Source organism: Porites lutea, chromosome 1, assembly GCF_958299795.1.
Source record: "Porites lutea chromosome 1, jaPorLute2.1, whole genome shotgun sequence".
Lineage (NCBI taxonomy): Eukaryota > Metazoa > Cnidaria > Anthozoa > Scleractinia > Poritidae > Porites > Porites lutea.
In genome coordinates this window covers 39,415,315-39,437,373 of record NC_133201.1, presented here as the reverse complement: position 1 = coordinate 39,437,373, position 22,059 = coordinate 39,415,315, and the positions used below count along the sequence as shown (strand labels likewise).

The following is a 22,059-nucleotide window of genomic DNA, read 5'->3' as shown; positions in this document are numbered from 1 at the left end:
TAACGTGCGTAGCCAAAAAGGCGTCAGTGGAAATCAACCTTAATTCCCATTTCCCTTGGATTTCTCCCCACTTGTCAGTCATTTTTACTCAGATGACTCGCTAACTCGAACTAAATTTTCTTTCCAGTGATCTAAATTTCATTGAAACTTACCCAATGACTCGAAGTAAGTTAAATTTGCACTGCACTACAGGGTGTCCCAAAAGTTCGTTCCTCTAATATCATGCGCTACAACTTTTGATCAAAACTTTATTTTTACATCAAATTTCTAAAAGATGTTTATTGCTCTATCGGGTAGTTGTATTCAGAAGTTCAGTAACCAGCATGCCCTTTGTTTTTTATCACATTCCGTAAAGACGTTGCGGCATCGAGTTGGATAAGTCATGTAGCGCCGGTAGAGGCCCAGATGTTCCATTTTGAGGTTTTTTATCACCTGGTACGGAAGAGCCTTTTCGACCCTCAAACAATATCATTTCTTAGATTACGTAGTTGAAAAAAAATATATGTATATGTATTTTGGGCGTTCATCCAAAAAAGAAAGCCTTTCCACAGTGAGGCTTTAGTATATCTTTACAAATTCGAGACGAGCGCGCTGAACGTTAACGGTGCTTGGTGGACTGAGCAGAGCTTTTTTTGCCGTACCAGACGCCTCCAACCCTCCCTTTTCATAAACCTGCTCCAGACCTGGCTTGCTAACTGTTGAGGCTACCTTGCCAAGTTTTTCTTTTGCACGTAGCCTTTAGCTGCTTTATTTAGGACTTTCAGTCTTTCCCTTCATTTCTTGTCTTCAAAATCTTCATTTCTCGATGACCATTTTACCACCCAACATTCGGATTTTTGCCATTTTTTAGAAATTTTTTTAAACTGGTAAGCTAGTAGATCAAAGTATACATGATTATGCTCTCGGCGTAGGTGACCGTTTTCGAGTTAAGGGGGTTTATCTTTCATGATATTCACCAAAAAGACGAGGAAGGAGTTCGAGCAATAGACCTCTTTAGCTTCTATGTTTTGTTTTTCCCAACACAGGTCATGTGATAATACTCTAGAGAACTGTTTCTTTCTAATTATATCTTATTCACGGCATAACTACGCACAATCTTATGAAGAGACAAAGGGTCAAGTTCCTCTGGGTCCTCTATTCGGAAAACAAAACATACAAGCTAAAGAAGTCTATTTGGCCTACAAAATGCCAAAAATATGAGATGGGAAAATATACTCGCGCACACGCGCCTTTGGCGTGAAAGTACCCAAATCGAGTATTCGAGTCAAAAGATGGCACAACAAGTATGAACTATCAAATTAGATTGCAAGAAATCAACTTTCTTCCCCACCTCAGTCCTCCCCTCCCCCCCCCCCCCCCCCTTCAGTTTACCTTTTTCTTCAAACTCATCCTGTTATTTGTCCTTTTCCCTCACTAAAGAGCCTGGCCCCAGGCTATGGACTGGACATGAATTTTGCCGAAATGATTGGTTATAATTTTATAGGAAATAATTGAATGTTTTTGTTTGTTTGTTTGTTTGTTTTTAAGGCAAATCTAAAGTTCAGCTAAGGGCAAGCAGTGATCCTGCAGGTGCTAGAAGTGAAGCTTTAGATTCAAGCAAAAGAGTTCTCCATGATCAAGGTGTAGACCAGCGTTTTATAGGTATAAATAAGATCACAAAATAGTTGCATCTTGAGAATTTATAGGGAACCTCTCTACTCTGGCCAACTTGGGGATCGATCTAAGTGACCATTGCCTCATATGAGGTACAAGCAAGAGTGAATGTATTGTATCCTGGAATTACAAATCATATGACCTGAAGTTAAAATATGTATAGAGGACTTAATGACCTGATATATCTACATGCAGTATTGTAAGTCAGAAATCCTAATGCTGAAAGTAGCGCCACATACTCCATACATTCGAGTATTCACTGAAAAAAATGTAACTATGCAATAAGCATAGTATTATGTCACCTTTTAAAATTCTCTACCCAACTGGTATTTTTTTGTTATGGGTAAGTGCTTGTAGATTTACAATGTACTTTAGCATCGGCAATGTCTGTTGTGACAGTTGTTGAAGTGTTTGTCTTGTTTGGTGTAGGTTGGTGCTGTTTTGGCTTTGGCAATGGTGTTAGGTGTACACAGTTTCTTCTCCTTATGGTGCTGGTGAGTGTCTTCACCTCATACAAGTGAGCTTTCTCTGCAGCTATTACAACGAGATATCCAGGCGCTGGAGGTCCTTGATGTAAACTTCTGTTCCGGAATCTGTTGGGTTCAAAGGAAGGGCTCTGTGCCTGCTGTTGAAAGAGGACTACAGGCGCTTTAGCGTACTTAATTGTCCATTTTGCTCACAGTGATTGCAGATCAGGCCACCTTGGATCAAGCTGAGTGTGAAATGTTTTTGTACACTTTTTCCGTTCTGCCTTTCCATTAGCAGCTTGGGGGGAAGGTACTGGCATGCTGGTGGCGTTGATCTGTAAGCGAGCAGCCCTTTTCCAGGGTCCTTTTCTTTTTTAAGATGTTCTTGGCTGTACAGACTTTACGCTTGACTTCTCTATTCAGCTGGGGGAAAATCTTGGAGTACTAGTGGTGTGTTTAAATCCTTTATTTATTCTTTGGAACAACTGGTGATATGTCAAACTGAAAAACTTGTTCAGATCACACTTTTTCGGGGATCTCTTGTACCGTGTGGCAAATATGGCGCTCAGTGCCCCAATGATCTCAGTTGACTTGTTGTTTTTTTCATGGCTGCCACTTTTACATACCTTGAAAAGTAGTCAAAAGCTACATGTATCAGGTAGTCCATGCCTTTCAATTCGAGGAGGACTGAAGCCACCTTCTGGCAGGAGCAATAGAAGTGCCGCAATATGCTGTTCAGGCCTCTTGTCTATGTGTAGTGCGCATCTCTGGATTGTTGCACTAGTTCCTGGTCATCTCTGCTTTCCCGTGGCACCACACTCTCGGTATTTTGCAATCCTGTAGTGTCCTTTATGGATCTTTGCGAGGATTTCTAATCACACGGAGGTGGGAATGACGATCCTCTTGAATCCTCCAGGTTCTGTGCAATAGAGAGTTCCACTTGTACTGCCAGTTGGTTTTTACGGCATCCTTTTTTATTAATGAGTGCTTGTCAGGCCACTTCTTGAAGCAGTAAGTTGTGATCTGCCTAAACACGGAATCTACTTCTTTGGCTTCCATAATCTGTTGCAGTCTTTCTTCTGAGACTGCTAGTAATAAGGTGACACTTGCAATGTCTGCCATCATCTCCTTATCATCATCTTTTTTAAGTGTAGACACACACGGCTTGACACGAAGTTTTATGACCTGCACAAAATTTTATATCATCTGACTATAAAATAATTATTAAAATGGTATGCCTTTAAAGGTTTATTCACAGTTTAGAGTTTATAGTTTTTGCTATCAAAAGTGGCTGTTTAGATTGGTCCCCTGAAAAATGAGACAAACCCCAAAAAGGGATGTAAATATGCAAAACACTACTAATGTCTATGACTTTTTACGTTCGCATGTAATGTAGTCTCTTTTGCCAACATGTTCAACTGATTATATCAGGAATTAAGGGGTTGCAAATTCAGTAACAGGGTCAAAGATGCGGAGACCTCGTTTGTAAGTCTTAAGACTTTGACGCAAGTTCTAATCCCCAAGACAGAAATAACCACCCAAGACAAAACTCACCAAAATCACTTGCAATGTTTTGAGATCAAATCCGATTTGTTTTAAATTTAGACCCCCCATAACAGTACAGAGTTAAGGTGTTTAAACAAAACAAACATTTGGTATTTAGCAACTTGAACTGTGTTTTTTTCATTATCTTATTGTACCTATTCTTTCATTTAAGGATTGTTAAAGGAACTGAAGAAAGACGGCGATAATTCACGAGACAAACTTGAAGGTATGTTGGCCTTTAAAAGGTTTTAATAATCTATTCCCCTCTAAAATTAAGACACCTTGTATAAGATGACTCAGTCTGTTGGGTGGGGGAATCCCAGTTGTTATGAATATCAGTAGGGTAGTCCTCTTAACTCCTGACAGAATAAGAGTTACGACCTCCTCAGTCATATAAAATGTTCTCATTTTGTGTGATCAGTTTTCATTTTCTTTTTTGTGCTCAGTATCGTACATTACCATACACAAAAACTTGATATTTTTGCTGAAAACAAAATTTTGAACAAGGGCAAAACTGAACCACAAAATTTACCTTGCATCATAATGCAAGCCTGACGTAAGAACTTACGTTGACATGCAATTAATACTGTTTGGTTTACATATAAATACTTATCCCCAAGCCAACGAGTCAAGTTTTCCCTATACTTTCATTTGATCGAACATCCTTCCAAAGCAGGAAATCAATGCTTTTCTTATCCATTGACCCTTAAACGTGAGTGGACATGTTCCCTTGTTTCCAACATTCTTGGGAAGCTCTTGTCTGTTGATACCGTAAAGTTCCATTTTTCAGACCTTCCTCTTTTCTTGCCCTTTATGAAGCAATATGCATTCATTTACTGTACCATCCATCAGTGCCTAATATCGAACAAGCTTTATTGTTATATTTTGAACAAGAACCTAACATTTCAATTGAACTGATAAAAGTTTTTTCAGACGAAGTTGCCATAAAGTATCTAGCGTTCATTTTTCTTTTGTAAGTTTGCATTTATCTTTCTTTGTCGCTTTCGTCATAGAACCATATTAGGTCCTCATTGTCACTGGAGTGACGGATTGATGCTAATGTTAATTTCATTATAACGTTCCCCAGTCGTTGGGACAGCAATAACACATTTGACAAACGAGCGAATAGTGATCAGTATTGGCATCCTTTCATCGATGCCGGACAGATTTTTTGCCAAGCCTGCCCTCCGGCCATTTTGTCAAGAGAACTTGCGGTGTTTAATTGCATAAGCGCGCGTGATGACCTGTAAAGAGAAAATAGAGGGTCTGTGAACAGGCTAAACGTCAAGAGGCTGGACCTTGCCTATTGTCTCTGGGAGTCCGTATTTTTGCGTATTCAAGTACGCCCAAACAAAAGGTCTGTTGGAGTGAGTTTGAAAAAGGCTCGCGCGCACGCTACACTATACCGATTTTAAGAAAACAAAACGACTTTTTTACAGTCTAGTTATAATTGTACTATTCAACTTACAATGAATGTCTTCCCCAGAAAAAATCAGAGAAGACCTCGAAGAGATCACAGCGAACTAGGAAACATGGGCGAGAAATTGAAAACTTTAGCAAATGAAGGCAATTTGCATATGGGCAGTATTAGTATTCTAGTATTTCAAGCAATGAAGATTTTGAGTTAATTTACGTCTTTTGACAAACAAATTTGAGGAGAATGACAGGCTTTGCGATGTGCTAGGAAAATCCCCATAATCGTGAGATTGCAATAACAACTGGTCCCTGAGTTTCAATCCTCTGCGTTCGAGGCAAACTGGGCCATCCGGCCAGAGCTTGTCCCGGTATTCATTGACACGGCGAGGAATTTTTCTGCCACTTCACGGATGGGATGCTAGTCCAAGGCATTTTTACCCCTAGCATAAAATTCGCTGGTACCCATGTATACACTTGGGTGGAATGAGGCACACTGAATGCAACGCAGTGACTGCCGCCAGGGCTTCAGCCCGGAACTCTTTTCGATCCAAAGTTCACATCACTAACCATTAGGCAACCACGCCGCCCTTTACCTTTTTCAATACTTAGTATATTTTCAACTAACGGAAGTTTTGCTTATATTTGTATCCCTAGACAGAGAAAAATTTGAGAAGGTTAAAGGTGAAATAACAGCCATTAGAGAAAAGTTAGATGCCTTGACATCCGCCGGACAAGAAAGCAGTGATAAAGGAACAGGTAAGATCTGCAGATAAGTTCTGCACTTAAAGGACTATAAACAGTGTTCGCGTCATTATTTGTCCGTTTTAAGCGGGTTGAATTTAGAAAACAACAAAAAGGGCTCTACGGGGGAATTGGTGAAAGTCCACAATGGAACACACAATCAAAGCTCTCTTACGCGACCACCCGGGAAATTCGAAAAAGTGGTCGTAACTAGAGCTGGTCGGAAATGAGCTCTCGTAAGCGACTGCAATGTAAACAATACGGAGTGGTCGCTTACGACAGCTTTAGGAAATCGTTAATAATTCATAAAGAAAAAACCAAAGAAATTAATGTTTAATGTGTCTTTTATATCTGATATAGACACGGCTAAACTTTTCGTCCAATTTTTAAGGTCACAAATCTGCTCCAGACTTGGCTTGCTAACTGTTGAGGCTACCTTGCCAAGTTCCTCTTTTGTACGTAGGTTTTAGCTGCTTTATTTAGGACTTTCAGTCTTTCCCTTCATTTCTTGTCTTCAAAATCCTCATTTCTTGATGACCATTTTTCCACCCAACATTCGGATTTTTGCCATTTTTTTGGAAATTTTTTTAAAGTGATAAGCTAGTAAGTAGATCAAAGTATACATGATTATGCTCTCGGTGTAGCTACCCTCTTTCGAGTTAAGAGGGTTTATCTTTCATGATATTCCCAAAAAAACAAGGAAGGAGTTCGAGCAATAGACCTCTTTAGCCTGTATGTTTTTTTTTCCCAATATAAGTCATGTGATAATACTCTAGAGAACTAATTCTTTCTAATTACATCGTGTTCACCGGATATCTACGCACAATTTATGAAGAGACAAAGGGTCAAGTTCCTCTGGGACCTCTATTAGAAAACAAAACATACAAGCTAAAGAAGTCTATTCGGGCTACAAAAGAAATAAAAAATTTGATGGGAAAATATACCTGCGCACGCGCACCTTTAACGTGAAAGTACACAAATCGAATATTCGAGTCAAAAGATGGCACAACAAGTATGAAGTATTAAATTAGATTGCAAGAAATCAACTTTCCTCCCCTCGCTCCCCACTTTCAGTTTATAGCCCTTTTCCCTCACTAAAGAACCTGGCCCCAGGCTATGAACTGGGCATGAATTTTGCCGAAATAATTGGTTATAATTTTATAAGAAATGATTACATGTTTTTGTTTGTTTGTTTGTTGTTTTTTTTTTTAGGCAAATCTAAAGTTCAGCAAGGGGCAAGCAGTGATCCTGCAGGTGCTAGAAGTGAAGCTTTAGGTTCAAGCAAAAGAGTTCTCCATGATCAAGGTGTACACCAGCGTTTTAGAAGTGTATACAAGACGCTGTGGAAGCGTATCTTTGGGCGTGGTCGTACGACAGGTATGATACTTTGAACATGCCTTACTGCAGCTAAAGAACTGCCATCATATCTTACCAGAGAGGACAAATCCTTTACTCCACTTGTTTTCCGAACCACACAGCTTATACAGTATGTCCCAATCCACAACAAAAATAGTGTTTGTTTATGACAATCTTTGAAAATATGCACATCTTCAATGCAGACATGCTTGGAGCCAAATTGCAACATAGGACATAAGTGGTTACAGCCCGGAGAGTAAGGTTTATCTCAGCTTCACTGATACTGATAGATGTGTTTTCACACCCATCACATTGTACAGTGTAGATCCGGTTACTAACAAGGGCAAATAAAGTTCCTTAAGTTCAGTATCCACAAGGATTAATAAGAGAGTAACACATTGCATAAACTGCTACTGCTTTACACTACAAATTACAATACAAATTGACAGCTGTCAAAACAGGATAGCCACTGACCAGTATCACATGAGCATATCGCGTGTTCATATGTCAAGTCATCGAGGTGACGTGATTTATTTGGAAGCTGTCCGCTGACCAGTTTATTGTTTTACTAGATTGCGATCAATGTTTAATCTCATACTTTCTAGTCAGTTTGGGAGCGCAGGAAAACTGATAATGCACACATATTGGACATCAATGTTGTGATCAATTGACAGCTGTCAAAACAGGCTATCCGCTAAACGGATATATATATATATATATATATATATATATATATATATATATATATATCCGCGAATCAAACGCTTTTCAAAATTGAAGATTACCCATCGATAAAACCATTAAATAAAAAATAAACATAATAAATTCTTTATTATGTTGAAGCGTAACTGTATTAATGTTTATTCAAACACTCGACCACATCTCGCCCTGCAAAAATGAGAACCGGCTGGCCGTACAGATGATTTTGGAAATTTTTTTAACGGTTTAGCTTAAGGCCCACGCATGCTTCGATTGTCCAGAATATTGAATGAGTGCAATTTGTATTGCAAAATTGTGAAATACTGCATTCTGTCCGAGGTCTATATGATAAATACAGTGCCTCATAGTACTATTTCAACTCAGATGTGATGTATAAATGGCATAAAGGGTTGGTTTACACGCACCCAGATTTGTTGGCAAGAGTTTGTAAACTAAACGTCTCGAACGCAAACAATTGGGCCTGATTTTTTTCCAGACCTAATAACTGTACGGTGATCAAGAGCCATTATGGCTTTTAAATGTGATCGAAGATGATTGCCAGTTTTAGGTGTACACATGAGGCTATCAACTCGATGTAAGATTTGGTTCACTCTTGGGCTGTCTGCAAATTATTTTTCTCTAAGATCACTTAGCCTTTCCCTCAAAAGTCACATGAATGTGTTCTAAAGTTAACTGAATTGTGAAATACAAGTTTATTGTTTGATTTGAATTATAAATTTATTTATGGGAGCCTCACTTTTAGCCCCGGCTAAATCTATATATTATAAGAAAGACGTCTGACGGGCTTCATAACTCGGAACCAGCTTCTAGAGCACGAGGATTTGCAATGTGCTAGGAAAATAATCGCCGTTTGCGTGGGATAAGTCTTTTGTTAAGGAGTCTGCAATACAGCCATATCAATCCCTCAGTTAAGTGGTGGGTAGATTAAAGCAGGGGTTGCAATAAAAACTGAAGTAGCCAGCAGGTTTGAATAGAGCAACCGACTAACAGATTTCCTTGAAACAATAAATATGAAAAAAGGCACACTGCACATCATGCAAAATGTAGCAACTTTAATAAAGCCATTTATTATTCATTTAATGATTGCTAATTACAAAGATTTATTGAACAGTATAATTAGTTTCTTTTTAGTTTTACAACCGTTTTTGCTCTTTAAACCATGTGCATTTTATCGGCAAACTATCGAAGAAACGTGCGAAAAATTGACTGAAAATACAGCGTCTACACAACTAAAGCATTACATAAAACCAATGGGCCTTTATGAAAGCACTTCACAATTACGTTTTCATCCAGATTTAATGGTGTATTTTTTGGTTACTACATTATTAAAACTAGTTGCTTCTTCATTGTTCTTTCTTTATTCAAAAATACTATGCTTACACAGAACCGTCAATAACAGCAGATTCAATGTTCAAAATCTCGACCTTAAATTGTTGGAAAATTAGAATCAATCAAGAGATTCTCGAAGAAATCTATGCTTCCAATTCAGTGACAGAATTTAGTTTCTACATTTAAGGGCACTCATCTTTCAAGTTATGTAATTTACATTTTCCGAAAGAAGAAGCAACTTGTTTTAATAATGTCGTAAACAAAAAAGTTTGCGACTCGAGGAGACGGCTGAAATTCTGGCTATTTTTGTTCTTGAATGTGCAGGTCATGGGAAGGAAAATAGTGCAAGTGGTCCCGTTAGTTTAGTAGAGGAGACAGGTTCTGAAAGCCTGCAAAAATCAAAGATGGAAACAATCGGGTGTGTAGGTTCTGTTGAGGACTCGCTGAGCGTGTACAATGTTTTGTCTTGGTTCACAAATTATGACTGAATAAATTTATAGGACGTTGCTATTGGTCCGTTAGTTCACAATGAAAGGTGCACGGTCAAGTCCAAAAAAGCGAACAAAAACATGACAATGAAGTTGGCCGGGCTTCATATCCACCGCACTTCATTAACCACGCCTGGTTAGCTCAATATGTTAAGCGCAGGTCTGCCGAGCTGGAGGCCGCTGGTTCAAGCCCCGGCCGGACCAACACTCAGGGTTTTTTAAATATCTGAGGAGAACGTGCTGCCTTTGGAAAGACATCTGCAAACGGTTAGACTTTCTAGTCTTCTCGGATATGAACGATAAACCCTAGACCCCGTCTAACTAACAAGGGTGTACTATCAAGTTTTTTGAAAACTTGGTCCAATTGACAGTCAGTACATTGAAAATCTCCAGTAAATGGGTGGGGTCACCTTGCTTGATTTCGCCCCGCGAGCCCGTTATTCTATGTGTTTTTGCCAAGTTGCGCACGGAATATTCGAAGCTGGAACAACCGTCAAAAATCATTCTCGTACAAAAAAAAACCTATGAAATATACTAAAATCTAAAGCCCGTTAATTGATCTGGGCTGTAATTTTTCAGTATAGTGACTTTAAATTGCTCGATCTTGGAAGTAATTTAAAACGTGGACCGTTTATACTGTGTCTCCAAATGCGGCATTTTACGTCATTCTTATAAAAAAAATAATAAAACTTCTACTAACCAGATTTTTTTTTCTCCTTTAAATATCTTTTTCTTCTAGCCATAACCAATAAAAAAAAGGGGAATCACCGTTCTTCTTTCCTTGCAGAGACAACAAAAGGGGCAATTCCGGCTTCAAATGGGCATTTTGCGCGCGGGGACTGGGGCGAGTTTTAAGCCCAACACCATTTAGCCGGGGAGGGTTGTCAAAATCACAATTAAAACGATTAAAACTAAAAAGAGGGCCGTTACGTCTTTTCAGGTGACTGGTGAAAATCACCACCAGCTTTGATGTCGTCATGTTATGCGCAGTAGGTGATGCGCAGTGCAAAACAAGGGAATTACCTTAAGTTTTAGTGACACTCGTTGCCGGCGCCATCGTTTTGATTAAGCTGATCTTTATTAACAGACTGTGCTTGTAATAGAGTGATTTTCGCTAGAGATTGAAAATTGCTTTATCAGCGAATACATGAAAAGAATTATAACCGTGATCGTCGTTTCGCTGCCTTTAGATTGAGTCGTCACAAAGCAATTAAGACTTAGTGTAAAGGGAATAATTTCAATGTTTTGCTTTAAAAGAGTGCAACTTGTTTTTCTCAAGGGGGAAAAGTCGGTGGAAACTCGGAGGAGCTCGAAACATCTGTAGGACCCTCGAATTAGTAGTCATATGCCATGCACTCTACAGAGGTGGCTTACTTACACAGGTGTCCATTTAAAGCGGGTTGAATTTTGAGACAATATAAGGGCTCTTGCCAGTGTTAAAGGAAACTGTCCATAAAACAACGAGAGAGATGTCCGTATTCAGGTGGTGTCTGTGAAGTGGGGGTTCGACTTAAACACGATATATCTTTTATTTTCAGGTGGTTTTTACCCAACTGGATTTGTTGATGGCATTCGCCAACTCTACAGCACCCGTGAAAGATGGTTTGCACCCTTTCCATGGTGGGAAAAGTTTCGATTAAGCCTTGATAACAATTTTACCAGACTCAAAATAGTGAGCAGAAAGAAGGAAAGGGGAACAAAGACTGATGAAACTGTTACTATGAAAGATATCTTCAAACCCCACGAAGAATGCGCTCATCCTAGGACGGTCTTAGTTGAAGGGAGGCCAGGTATAGGAAAGACCACATTCTGTAATAAACTTGCTTACGATTGGGCAGCGAACAAACAAGAAAATCCTTCAGGAAGTTTTTTTCCAAACTTCCAAGCTGTTTTACTGCTTAAATGCCGAGAAATAGAGTCTTGCCTTTCGGAGGCTACCGAAGGACAACCTCTCCCTCGATCTGAAAAAGAGAGACTGAACGAAATCTTCAAGTCTGTCCTTTGGGGCGCCATTGATGACCAGCTTCTTCCTCGAGATTGCACAAAAGAAGATAAGGAAGAATTCTTCAAATTCATTCGCTGTAATCAGCCCGAAATTTTACTGATACTTGACGGATTGGATGAGTTGCCTGCCAATTTGTTTGCAGCGTTTAAGGAAGTCATTCAAGGAAGAGTGCTACCAAAGTGTCACATTGTAGCTACAGCACGACAAGAGGTTGGGATGGAGGTGCGTGAGTGCTGCGATACCTTGCTAGAAATTGAAGGTTTCACCAAAGCAGACGCCCGAGAGTTCATTTTCAGGTATTTCAAAGCGGAACCGCATTTGGCCCAGAAGCTTATTAACAAACTAGAGTCTGACGAAAACCTCCAACAGTTGACAGAAAGTCCTTTAAACACTGTACTTCTTTGTCTTCTTTGTGAGGACTCTGATGGTATTTTTGCAGAAAGTGGTACACAGCTGTATCTAGAAATGGTAGAGTGTGTTCTTAGAAGATATAGGAAAAAGAAAGGATTAACATTACCAAACACCAAAGACGAAGACCTCACTAAAGTATACAAGACTCAACTAAGACAGCTTGGCTCCATCGCCTGGAACGGTCTGCTTCATAATAACCTGTCCCTCGAAGAAGGCGAGTTTAAAAATTGCTCAGAAGAATTACCTGAATTCGGCTTCTTGTCCGTTGAGTGTAGCCCTAAAAAAGTGAGACCATCTCTGAACTATTGCTTTTTACATAAAACATTTCAGGAACTGTTTGCGGCATTTCACCTCTGTTGCCAGGTTCTAGACAACGAAATTTGTCCAGAAACCTTAATTGCCGACGACAGATATTTTAAAAAGCTTAAACAGGTGCTTTTGTTCACATGCGGCATGCTAGCTTCGCAATCGGAAGAAGCGATAAAGGCTTTCGTTTCGTGTATTGCTAAGCAAGTAAAGGATGAAGATAGGTTCTCAGTTGCCTTGGAATGCATTAAAGAATGTAAAAACGAAAACAGTTGTACCCTTCATCTGCTCTTAGCTCGTACTCTTGGCTCGCTTCTTCAAATATCACAGTTGGATTTGTCAGACAACAAACTTGGTACTGGTGACTGTACTGCACTGGCGGAAGCAATCAAACACAATTCAACAATAACACAGTTGGATTTGTCAGACAACAAACTTGGTACTGGTGACTGTACTGCACTGGCGGAAGCAATCAAACACAATTCAACAATAACACAGTTGGATTTGTCACGCAATGAACTAAGCACTGGTGACTGTACTGCACTGGCGGAAGCAATCAAACACAATTCAACAATAACACAGTTGGATTTGTCAGTGAATGTACTTGGTACTGGTGACTGTACTGCACTGGCGGAAGCAATCAAACACAATTCAACAATAACACAGTTGAATTTTTTTGGGAATGGACTTGGTACTGGTGACTGTACTGCACTGGCGGAAGCAATCAAACACAATTCAACAATAACACAGATGAATTTGTCATCCAATAGACTTGGTACTGGTGACTGTACTGCACTGGCGGAAGCAATCAAATACAATTCAACAATAACACAACTGAATTTGTCATGGAATAGACTTGGTACTGGTGACTGTACTGCACTGGCGGAAGCAATCAAACACAATTCAACAATAACACGGTTGGATTTGTCATCCAATAGACTTGGTACTGGTGACTGTACTGCACTGGTGGAAGCAATCAAACACAATTCAACAATAACACAGTTGGATTTGTCAGACAATGAACTTGGTGCTAGTGACTGTACTGCACTGGCAGAGACAATCAAACACAATTCAACAATAACACAGTTGGATTTGTCAGTGAATGGACTTGGTACTGGTGACTGTACTGCACTGGCGGAAGCAATCAAACACAATTCAACAATAACACAGTTGGATTTAACAGGCACCAAACTTGGTACCGGTGACTGTACTGCACTGGAGGAAGCAATCAAACACAATTCAACAATAACACAGTTGAATTTGTCATGGAACTACCTTGGTACTGGTGACTGTACAGCACTGGCGGAAGCAATCAAACACAATTCAACAATAACACAGTTGGATTTGTCAGGCATTGGACTTGGTACTGGGGACTGTACTGCACTGGCGGAAGCAATCAAACACAATTCAACAATAACACAGTTGAATTTGACAGACAATGACCTTTTTATTGGTGACTCCACTGCACTGGCGGAAGCAATCAAACACAATTCAACAATAACACAGTTGGATTTGTCACGCAATGAACTTAGCACTGGTGACTGTACTGCACTGGCGGAAGTAATCAAACACAATTCAACAATAACACAGTTGAATTTGTCATGGAATGGACTTGGTACTGGTGACTGTACTGCACTGGCGGAAGCAATCAAACACAATTCAACAATAACACAGTTGGATTTAACAGGCACCAAACTTGGTACTGGTGACTGTACTGCACTGGCGGAAGCAATCAAACACAATTCAACAATAACACAGTTGGATTTGGCAGAGAATGAACTTGGTACTGGTGACTGTACTGCACTGGCGGAAGCAATCAAACACAATTCAACAGTAACACAGTTGGATTTGTCAGACAACAAACTTGGTACTGGTGACTGTACTGCACTGGCGGAAGCAATCAAACACAATTCAACAATCACACAGTTCAATTTTTAATAATTTTTATTTAATGTTACTCGGCTTTTTTAATATTTTACTCTTGTGGTAGCAATAATACGGAAATTAAAACCGTATTTCTAGTATAAAAGTGTCGAATCCTGAAACGGATTTCAACAAGACTCTGTGGGAGCGTATATTTGGGCGTGGTTGTACTAAGCGTACCGTATTTCCTCCATTAAACGCCATTTTCCTCGAATAAACGCTGCCTCATGATGGGTGGTTTATTTCAATAAGAGACTCACTAGACTGTATGATTGGTGCATTTCGATCCTCTCGTCAAAGAAATGTCACACATCAAATACACATTGTTCACGAAAGCCCCATACCAAAACCTCACATATTGATTCGTACATTTTGATATGTAAGACAAGATCATCAAGATAAACGTCTCAAAACAGCTGTATCTTATCCACACTTTTCCCACATACGTGACTTTAGCACTTACGAGCAAAGACGCACGTGAATCTATTAAAATGCTCCTTTAGTACCGACAATAGGCCAATTCCTTTTAAGTTCATTCACCAATTCCTAAATGTATTTGTCATCTTTCTTTTAATCTTTCTAGGCTGCAAGTAACAACATTTTTGCGCAACATCTCCTTTCGCTCTCGACCTCAGAACAATTCAGCATCGCTCAAAGTCTTATTGCGACGAAAACCCGTTATAGTACGAATATTTTTAAGAGTTTTCATCTACGGACTTCAAACTTCCAAATTTAGATGAGGTAAAAATACTGAACATTCAGATTAATGTTTGAGATCGTAAAAGTGGGATAAAGTACCTTGCTAGCGGAGCTTTCTTTCCAACATGCCTCTTACCCTGTACAGAAGTTCGCATGGCTGACATTCGCCTCGCTTCTCCTTTTTACTTGCCTTGTTTACGTTAGCACGTATTGCGTGCCTATTGCAAGTTTGCTTCAAAACAAGCCATCTCGATTACTCTATTTTGGGCACGCCCAAATAACAAGAGATGTAATATATCATCTGTAATAACACCAAAGAAAATTTCTTATGGGAGCCCGAGAAAATGAATGTCAAATTTCACAAAATTACATCTTCATATGAAAGAGAGACAGAGATTTACCTGTGTTTTCACAATTATTTTGAAATTTGCCATTTATTTTCTCGGACTCCCAGGAGAAATGTTCTTTGGTGTTATTACAGATGACTAATTACATCTTTAGGCCTTAAAAAATGTCGAAAAGAATGCAATATTCTTTAAACTATTCTAGTACAAGGTTTTTGTCCACTGAGAATAAAAATTACTCAATTTCCTAGTGGATTCCGTCTTAAAGTTTGCAAAAGGTCTTGCATGATTTTTTTTCCCACAGGGCGGCTTAACCCTTTAAGCTCTAAGAGTGACCAGTGTCAAATTTCTCTTTGTAATATCACTCCTTTATAAAACAAAGTGGTCATGGGAATTGAGGACATGATCACACAAAATGAATCTAATTGATACTTCAACGGATTCTATTGAAAACGTATAAAGATAACAAATGAGAATTTGAATTTTGATATTAGGGTTTAAAGGGTTAACCTATATTTTTTTCATTTCAAATTTTCTGTTAGGGAAGCGAAATTGATCTTTTTAATGTGACATATAATGCACTGGTTAATAGGTTCCTCTGTAAACTTTTTAAAAACAAGAATGACGCCAGAGTTTTTTTCCCGGTAATGTGGTGACCTGTTTATATCCAAAGGTTGTCAAAGCTTAGCTACCTTATTTTAAGAGACCCACACTTGTTGACCACCTTTAATGAGGGGGGGAGGTACATAATAGGGAGGAGGGAGAAAATGAAATGTTGGGAGTAGGGAGATTACAATGAGAAGGTAATTTTATGGCTTTTCTTTAACTTGCGTCATGACAAGGCCGGATGGGGGGACAGAGAAAATGGCGTACACTACAATCCCCTTAGGTCTCCTGGGACTCCCTTGGTCGCAAAGAAAGCATGGGATCAAACTTTGACGCATCTCAGGCTACCAGGTTTAAAACTTGGTGACGATCGCAACACACAACTCCTGCACTTAGTTGTAAAGGAAGTTCTCTGTCCTTCAGAGCTTCGCTCTAACTAATAGCTGGTCCTTAAAGGATTTTCCCTTACGATATGATATTCCTTAAAGATTTCTCTTAGCCTTCGTTATTTTTGTATAAGGGGGATTTTCCCACAGTATTTTCTTCAGTCTAAGTAAAGCCGCTATTTTGTAACAAAAGGTAGTGGTTTTTTACGTGCAGATTTGTTGCTGTGTTGAAGGGCTGTTTTCCTGTCGGCGAGTTTTAACTCAGAGAGGTACTTTCTCGCAATAGGTACCGGGTTAGCTTCTTTTTACCTGGCGATTTTCGAAATCTTTGATAGTTTCCTTAGAAGTGGTTTGAGCATGAGAGGAACAGACCTTAGACGCATGAGCGCTTCTCCTTTAATGAAGCATTTCTTCACGCCTGGTGGTTGCCACGAGTACGTGAAAGGCTTCTGTACGTTGGCTCATGGGCCCCTGGTTGGTTTATGAATTTGATAGTATTTGCCTTTTCCACAATTTTAGCCCTTTATTTTGTCTAGGTTCCATAGGGAAAACACATCGTCAATATATCTTTTCCAAAACAGCGGTTCAATTAGCCTGGGTGCCCAGAGACTTTTTATGTGCGGTTTGTGGTTTGGTAAAGCCGTTTAAAGTGACCCGCGTGAAAAGCTTTTTTTCTCGCGGCTTCGCCTATAGTGCCTTCTGCCTTCGGCCAAAGATCTGTTGGCCTGCAGCGACACGGAAGCATCCCGCCGCACCCGAGAAAAATCCTCTGGTGACCAGGGTGCGGTTCAATACAACTCTGTCTTAATATCTGGTCTTCTATTCTGAGATGTTAGCAAAAGCAACGGCCATCTTTGTTCCCATGGCTGTTCCATGGGTCTGTAGGTAGTTGCCACCGCAAAATTGGAATGAGTTTTCGTTATATAAGATAAAGTATTTCTCTTAGATACCTGGTAGGTACCCCGGGGGCTGTGGGGGGTACTCTCGGGAATTTTTGGTCAGCGTGAGCCGCCCGGTTCTTAAAACCCTGACCCTATTTCACACTAAAAAAATGTTATTTCCCACACCCATTTAGACTAGAGCTCAAACCTGATTTCTGAAAATCCATTTCGAATTCGCTTATTGCTCTTTCTTTCTGATTCATTTGGAGTTGAAACGACAAATACATCTACATCTACATTTAATTAAGTTGGTAAAATCTGTTACAGGCGTTGCACCAACTATTAAAAGAAACGATCATAAAATATATACAATGCTCGGATAAAAAATTAACAAATAAAATCTGATAATACATACACAAAAATAAGGAATCATAATATAGGGCAAAAAGTATGAAAGTAAAAAAACGTTTGGTAATTCGTAGCTACAATCGGCGACAAAATGAGTTGAGACACTTCGCCCAAAACTGGGCTTTTTTACGTTTTATTAACTTCAAAGGGAGGAAATATGGCTTTCCTCCCCCATCCCCTCCATGCAATGTTGTGCCCTTGTTCTAGCTACCTGTAGAAAACAACAAACACCCCAACTTTGAATACAGGGGACAGGGGAGGGGTGCAGATTCTTTTGTTCTCCGAAATTACCCTATTTAAGTACAATGTCTGAACAATTTTGTCGCCGATTGTAGGTAGGGGAGTAATTTGAGTTAAAGACAGCCAAGGAGTTTGACTCAACTATCAATCCGCGGGTAGCTTTAGCATAGCCTTATGGTCCATACGTTCATACACTCCCGTAGTTTCCTCGAAAACCACACCCAATTCCCAGTGGAGGATCCAGGGGAGGCCCTCCCCCCCCCCACCACCCTGATCCCCCTCCCTTTATCTAAGGGTCTGGATGACCGGGCTCCCCCTTATCTCAAGGGCTGGATCTGGCACTGATTCCAGACCAAAATGGGCAAAATCTATACCCGTTTAAGACTGAAACGGCGCAAAAACCTTACCCTGGGGCGGAACATACCTATATGGCTCATATAAGGGAGTACTCCCCCGGGGTGGGTGTATGGGCTTTCCCTCCATAAAATCTTCGTATGCACACATATGGTGGTTAGGCCTTCTTCGTGTGGTACAAGCTCTGAAGGTCATTATACTTCCTTTACCACTAAGTGCAGGAGTTATGTGTTGCCCGCCGTTAATTTTTAAACCAAGTTTAGGGAGGAGGGAGAAATTGCCCCAAAAAGTAGGGAGGAGGGAGATTTACCGTCCTGTACCTCCCCCCTGTTTAATAACCCCTTCACTTCATCAGTTGAGGGAACATGGTGAAAAATTAACCCTATATTATTTTCTGTGAAGTATGTTTTCGTTCATCTCCATTAAGGGATAATGAATACTACTCAGGTTAGCCAGCAGAGATCAGATTGACATGCTTACTCGTTGCTCTCTGGTCAGTGCAAACTACAACTTCTGTTGGAATATGCACTGCATGCAATGGCAGATAAGGTGGTCTTATTCCAATCAAATTTGCCATCAATGCCCTGCATCTGTGGGAATTGTTTTTCACCAAAGCCTTGAGTTGAATAATGGAGTATTTTTTTCTCAAGCAGCAAAGTGACAAGGTAAATACGCACAGTATATAATATAGTGTGTGCCACTCTTCACAGATGATTAGGTTGGGTAAATCACTACTTATACTCAACCAACCCCTAGGGAGAGAGAAAGCACCACATTGGAACCTTGATATAACGAAGGGCAAAGGGACTGGCAGAATACGTTTACTCTAACGAGGTCTCGTTATTTCGCAGTTGTTCGGTATATTTTAAACAATTATTGGATGAGGTTGAGCATGATATCATGAATTATCAAAACCGAGGTCTGTGTTATCTGCCGAAACCGACAATACAGACACGAGGTTTTGATAATTCATGATATCATGCGAAAACCGAATTCAATAATTGTTTTATTATACATTTTTTAAACAATAGGCAAAAGAAGACATTCATCTGTTGAAAAATGGCTTTATTTCAAAACTAAGGTGAAAGTGACACTGATAAGCTTAACCAAGATCATTTAAAGTGACAAGGTAAATACCCACAGAATATACAGTATGTGCTACTCTTCATTGATGATTAGGTTGGGTAAATCACTAGTTATACTCAACCATCCCCTTGGGAGAGAGAAAGCACTACATTGGAACCTTGATATAACGAAGGGCAAAGGGACCGGCAGAATATGTTTACTATAACGAAGTCTCGTTATTTCGCAGTTGTTTCGGTACATTTTGCTATTTATTGGAGCGTAAATACCTTCCATTATTAATCTACCGTCGACTTGGTTATATAGTGGTTCGTCATATTGAAGTTGCACTTCACTGGTGTAGCTTCTTTGACTGTCATCAACGCAAGGAAGAAGAATGTTTATTTGTTTCACCACACATCTCCGACCATATCACACAAATGATTTACTCTGAAATGAAGATAAAAAATTATATTTGGTGACAGCGAAGCCTGAACTAGAAACCAGTAAACAATATCACTGTGGAAAAGTTTGAACAATTGATTTACTGACTGGGTTGATTTCATGCTTACATCACTTATCACTTGCATGTAAAACTACCGGGGATTCGCGTGATTACCGTCTTTTCTGAAAGCTTGTGAGAGAACCCATCAGAAATAAAGCCCAATAATTGATCTTCAAAATCATACGAATAAAAAAGTATACAAATAAAACGAAACGAGCACTTGAACATATCGCCCTTGAGATAATTTAGTGTTCGACGAACATGCAGCGTCCGACGGTACTTTCAAACACGAAAAAAAAAACATGTACTTAGCACCACCTTACCTTTACGCAAATTCCTTCCCAGTCTTAAGGTGACATTGTAGCAAATCATCTGTGACATTGCTTGGATAAGATCTTCCTGAGGCACGGGAAAAAGGCAAAATCATTTGCCGAACTAAAGTCCTTCTTAGTTTTTGTGCGTCCGCCATGAGCATTTTGAGCAATGAATTTGATTGGTCGCAAATAATAGCCACGTGACAGCTGCGCAACATTTTTCTTCCAGCAAACATACATCAACGACTTCTTTATTGTCAAAATAAAATAAATATTGCTAAATACGTTTTCCAGTACGCATGTAGTCATCAAATAGGACAAGGAAAAAAGTAAAAGAATAAAACAATAGAGAAAGGATACAAGTTGATACATGTACTGTTCCCAACTGGCCACCCATCCGGTTTCCAACCCTGTTCCTTCAGGCCTTTTTAACTTGAGTAGCACACTTAGTTTCGCCTCTCACGTAGAAGCAGAGTTTTCTTACATAACTTGTGCTCAACACCGAGTTTTTACGAGGGGTTGCGAGATACGTATTTCTAGTTTTATCCCGAAGCGCATGCGTGTATGCTGTTGTTATTGGAGCGCCCACAAACCATAAGCCTGATAAATGGGAAAAGTAGTCTAATATAAAGAAGATTTTTCGTCAAGTTCATTAAGTGCAAAAATTCGGTGGAGTCTAGGGGGGTGATAGTTGGCCACTATCTGATCCCTGCTTGACGACTCCTGCGATGGTGTATCACTGGGGTACGGGGAAAAGTCTACCAGTAGATGAGTAGTCATGGGTGATTCCGCTCCGGGCCCTACTGGTTGACAGGGGGGTGCTCAGAGATCTCCTCGGAGAACTCAACCACGGTCTCAGTGGTAAAATAGGGAAAGACACTGCGCTGACACTCACTGCGGTGAGGCAAAAAGTCCTAGCTGTTGCTAGGCAAAGAACAGCCACCGAGCACCCCCCGACAAGGATTTTTGCTCTTTTTATTACGGCAGTGGCTATTCCTGTGGGACCCGTACACCAACTTGTATTTGCTGTTCATACGGGATTAAGTCTTTTCTTGAAATTGCTATGAAATTTCTGCTCAACAAATGTTATGAAAGTGTACGTCTCTTCAATTAATGCCATTTTTTAAGGAAAAATTCAGTGATAGTTTGAAACGAACAATATTTCAGCGTGACAAGATCGAGCGGGAATCGAACCCGGGATATAGTGTCTGCAGATGACCACCTAAACCACTATACCACGGAACATTCGTTGCTGAAAAGCGCTTTGATTACGAGTTATATAGCAACAACCCTAACCCTAAAAAGAAGCTTATCGTTTCGAGTCAGTGCTTAATCAATATAGTCAGAATCCAGTATGAATAGCAAATACACGTCGGTGTACGGGTCCTGTACGAATAGTCAATTACCAATAAATGGTGGAGGTCGATAAGGTACTAAAACTAGTTAATAAAGAAGTTATTTCTCGAAGTTGTTTGTTTTCTTACATGAAACTCTCTTAGATGAGTCCAAGTTTTTGGTCTGAGATAATTTTCAACATATAGTGCCATACCAAGACAGGGGCGGATCTAGGGGGAGGGTGTAGGGGGTGTGCACCCCCCCCCCCACCCCCGAGATGACCTGCGGTTTTCTAATACAACTGGTATTCTGCAAAAAAAAACTATGTGGTTTATTGATGTTGAAGTAGAGCAAGAGACGAGTGCACCCCCTCCTAAAAAAATCTTGGATCCGCCCCTGCAGGACCTAAATTTTAGGACGCCACCATCGAAATTTTGTGCGGAGAATAACTTTACAATCACCTCCAGCACCTTTTACCTTTTCGAAAGACGATATTATTATTATTATTATTATTATTATTATTCATCTCAGTATTTATTTGGGTGAATATTATTTTTATTAAAAA

General features: G+C 39.8%; 1 protein-coding gene across 1 annotated transcript in view; it reads left to right on the top strand.

Annotated features, from left to right (window-relative positions):
• LOC140929514 (uncharacterized) overlaps window positions 1-14,432 on the top strand; it is a 28,984-nt gene extending 14,552 nt beyond the window's left edge. Inside the window, exons 7-11 of the mRNA XM_073379282.1 lie at window positions 1,528-1,641; window positions 3,838-3,891; window positions 5,736-5,837; window positions 7,035-7,199; window positions 11,254-14,432. Of these exons, the coding sequence (XP_073235383.1) occupies window positions 1,528-1,641; window positions 3,838-3,891; window positions 5,736-5,837; window positions 7,035-7,199; window positions 11,254-14,375 (3,557 nt within the window). The 3' untranslated portion in view covers window positions 14,376-14,432. The remainder of the gene's footprint in view (window positions 1-1,527; window positions 1,642-3,837; window positions 3,892-5,735; window positions 5,838-7,034; window positions 7,200-11,253) is intronic.
• Window positions 14,433-22,059: the final 7,627 nt, after the last annotated feature.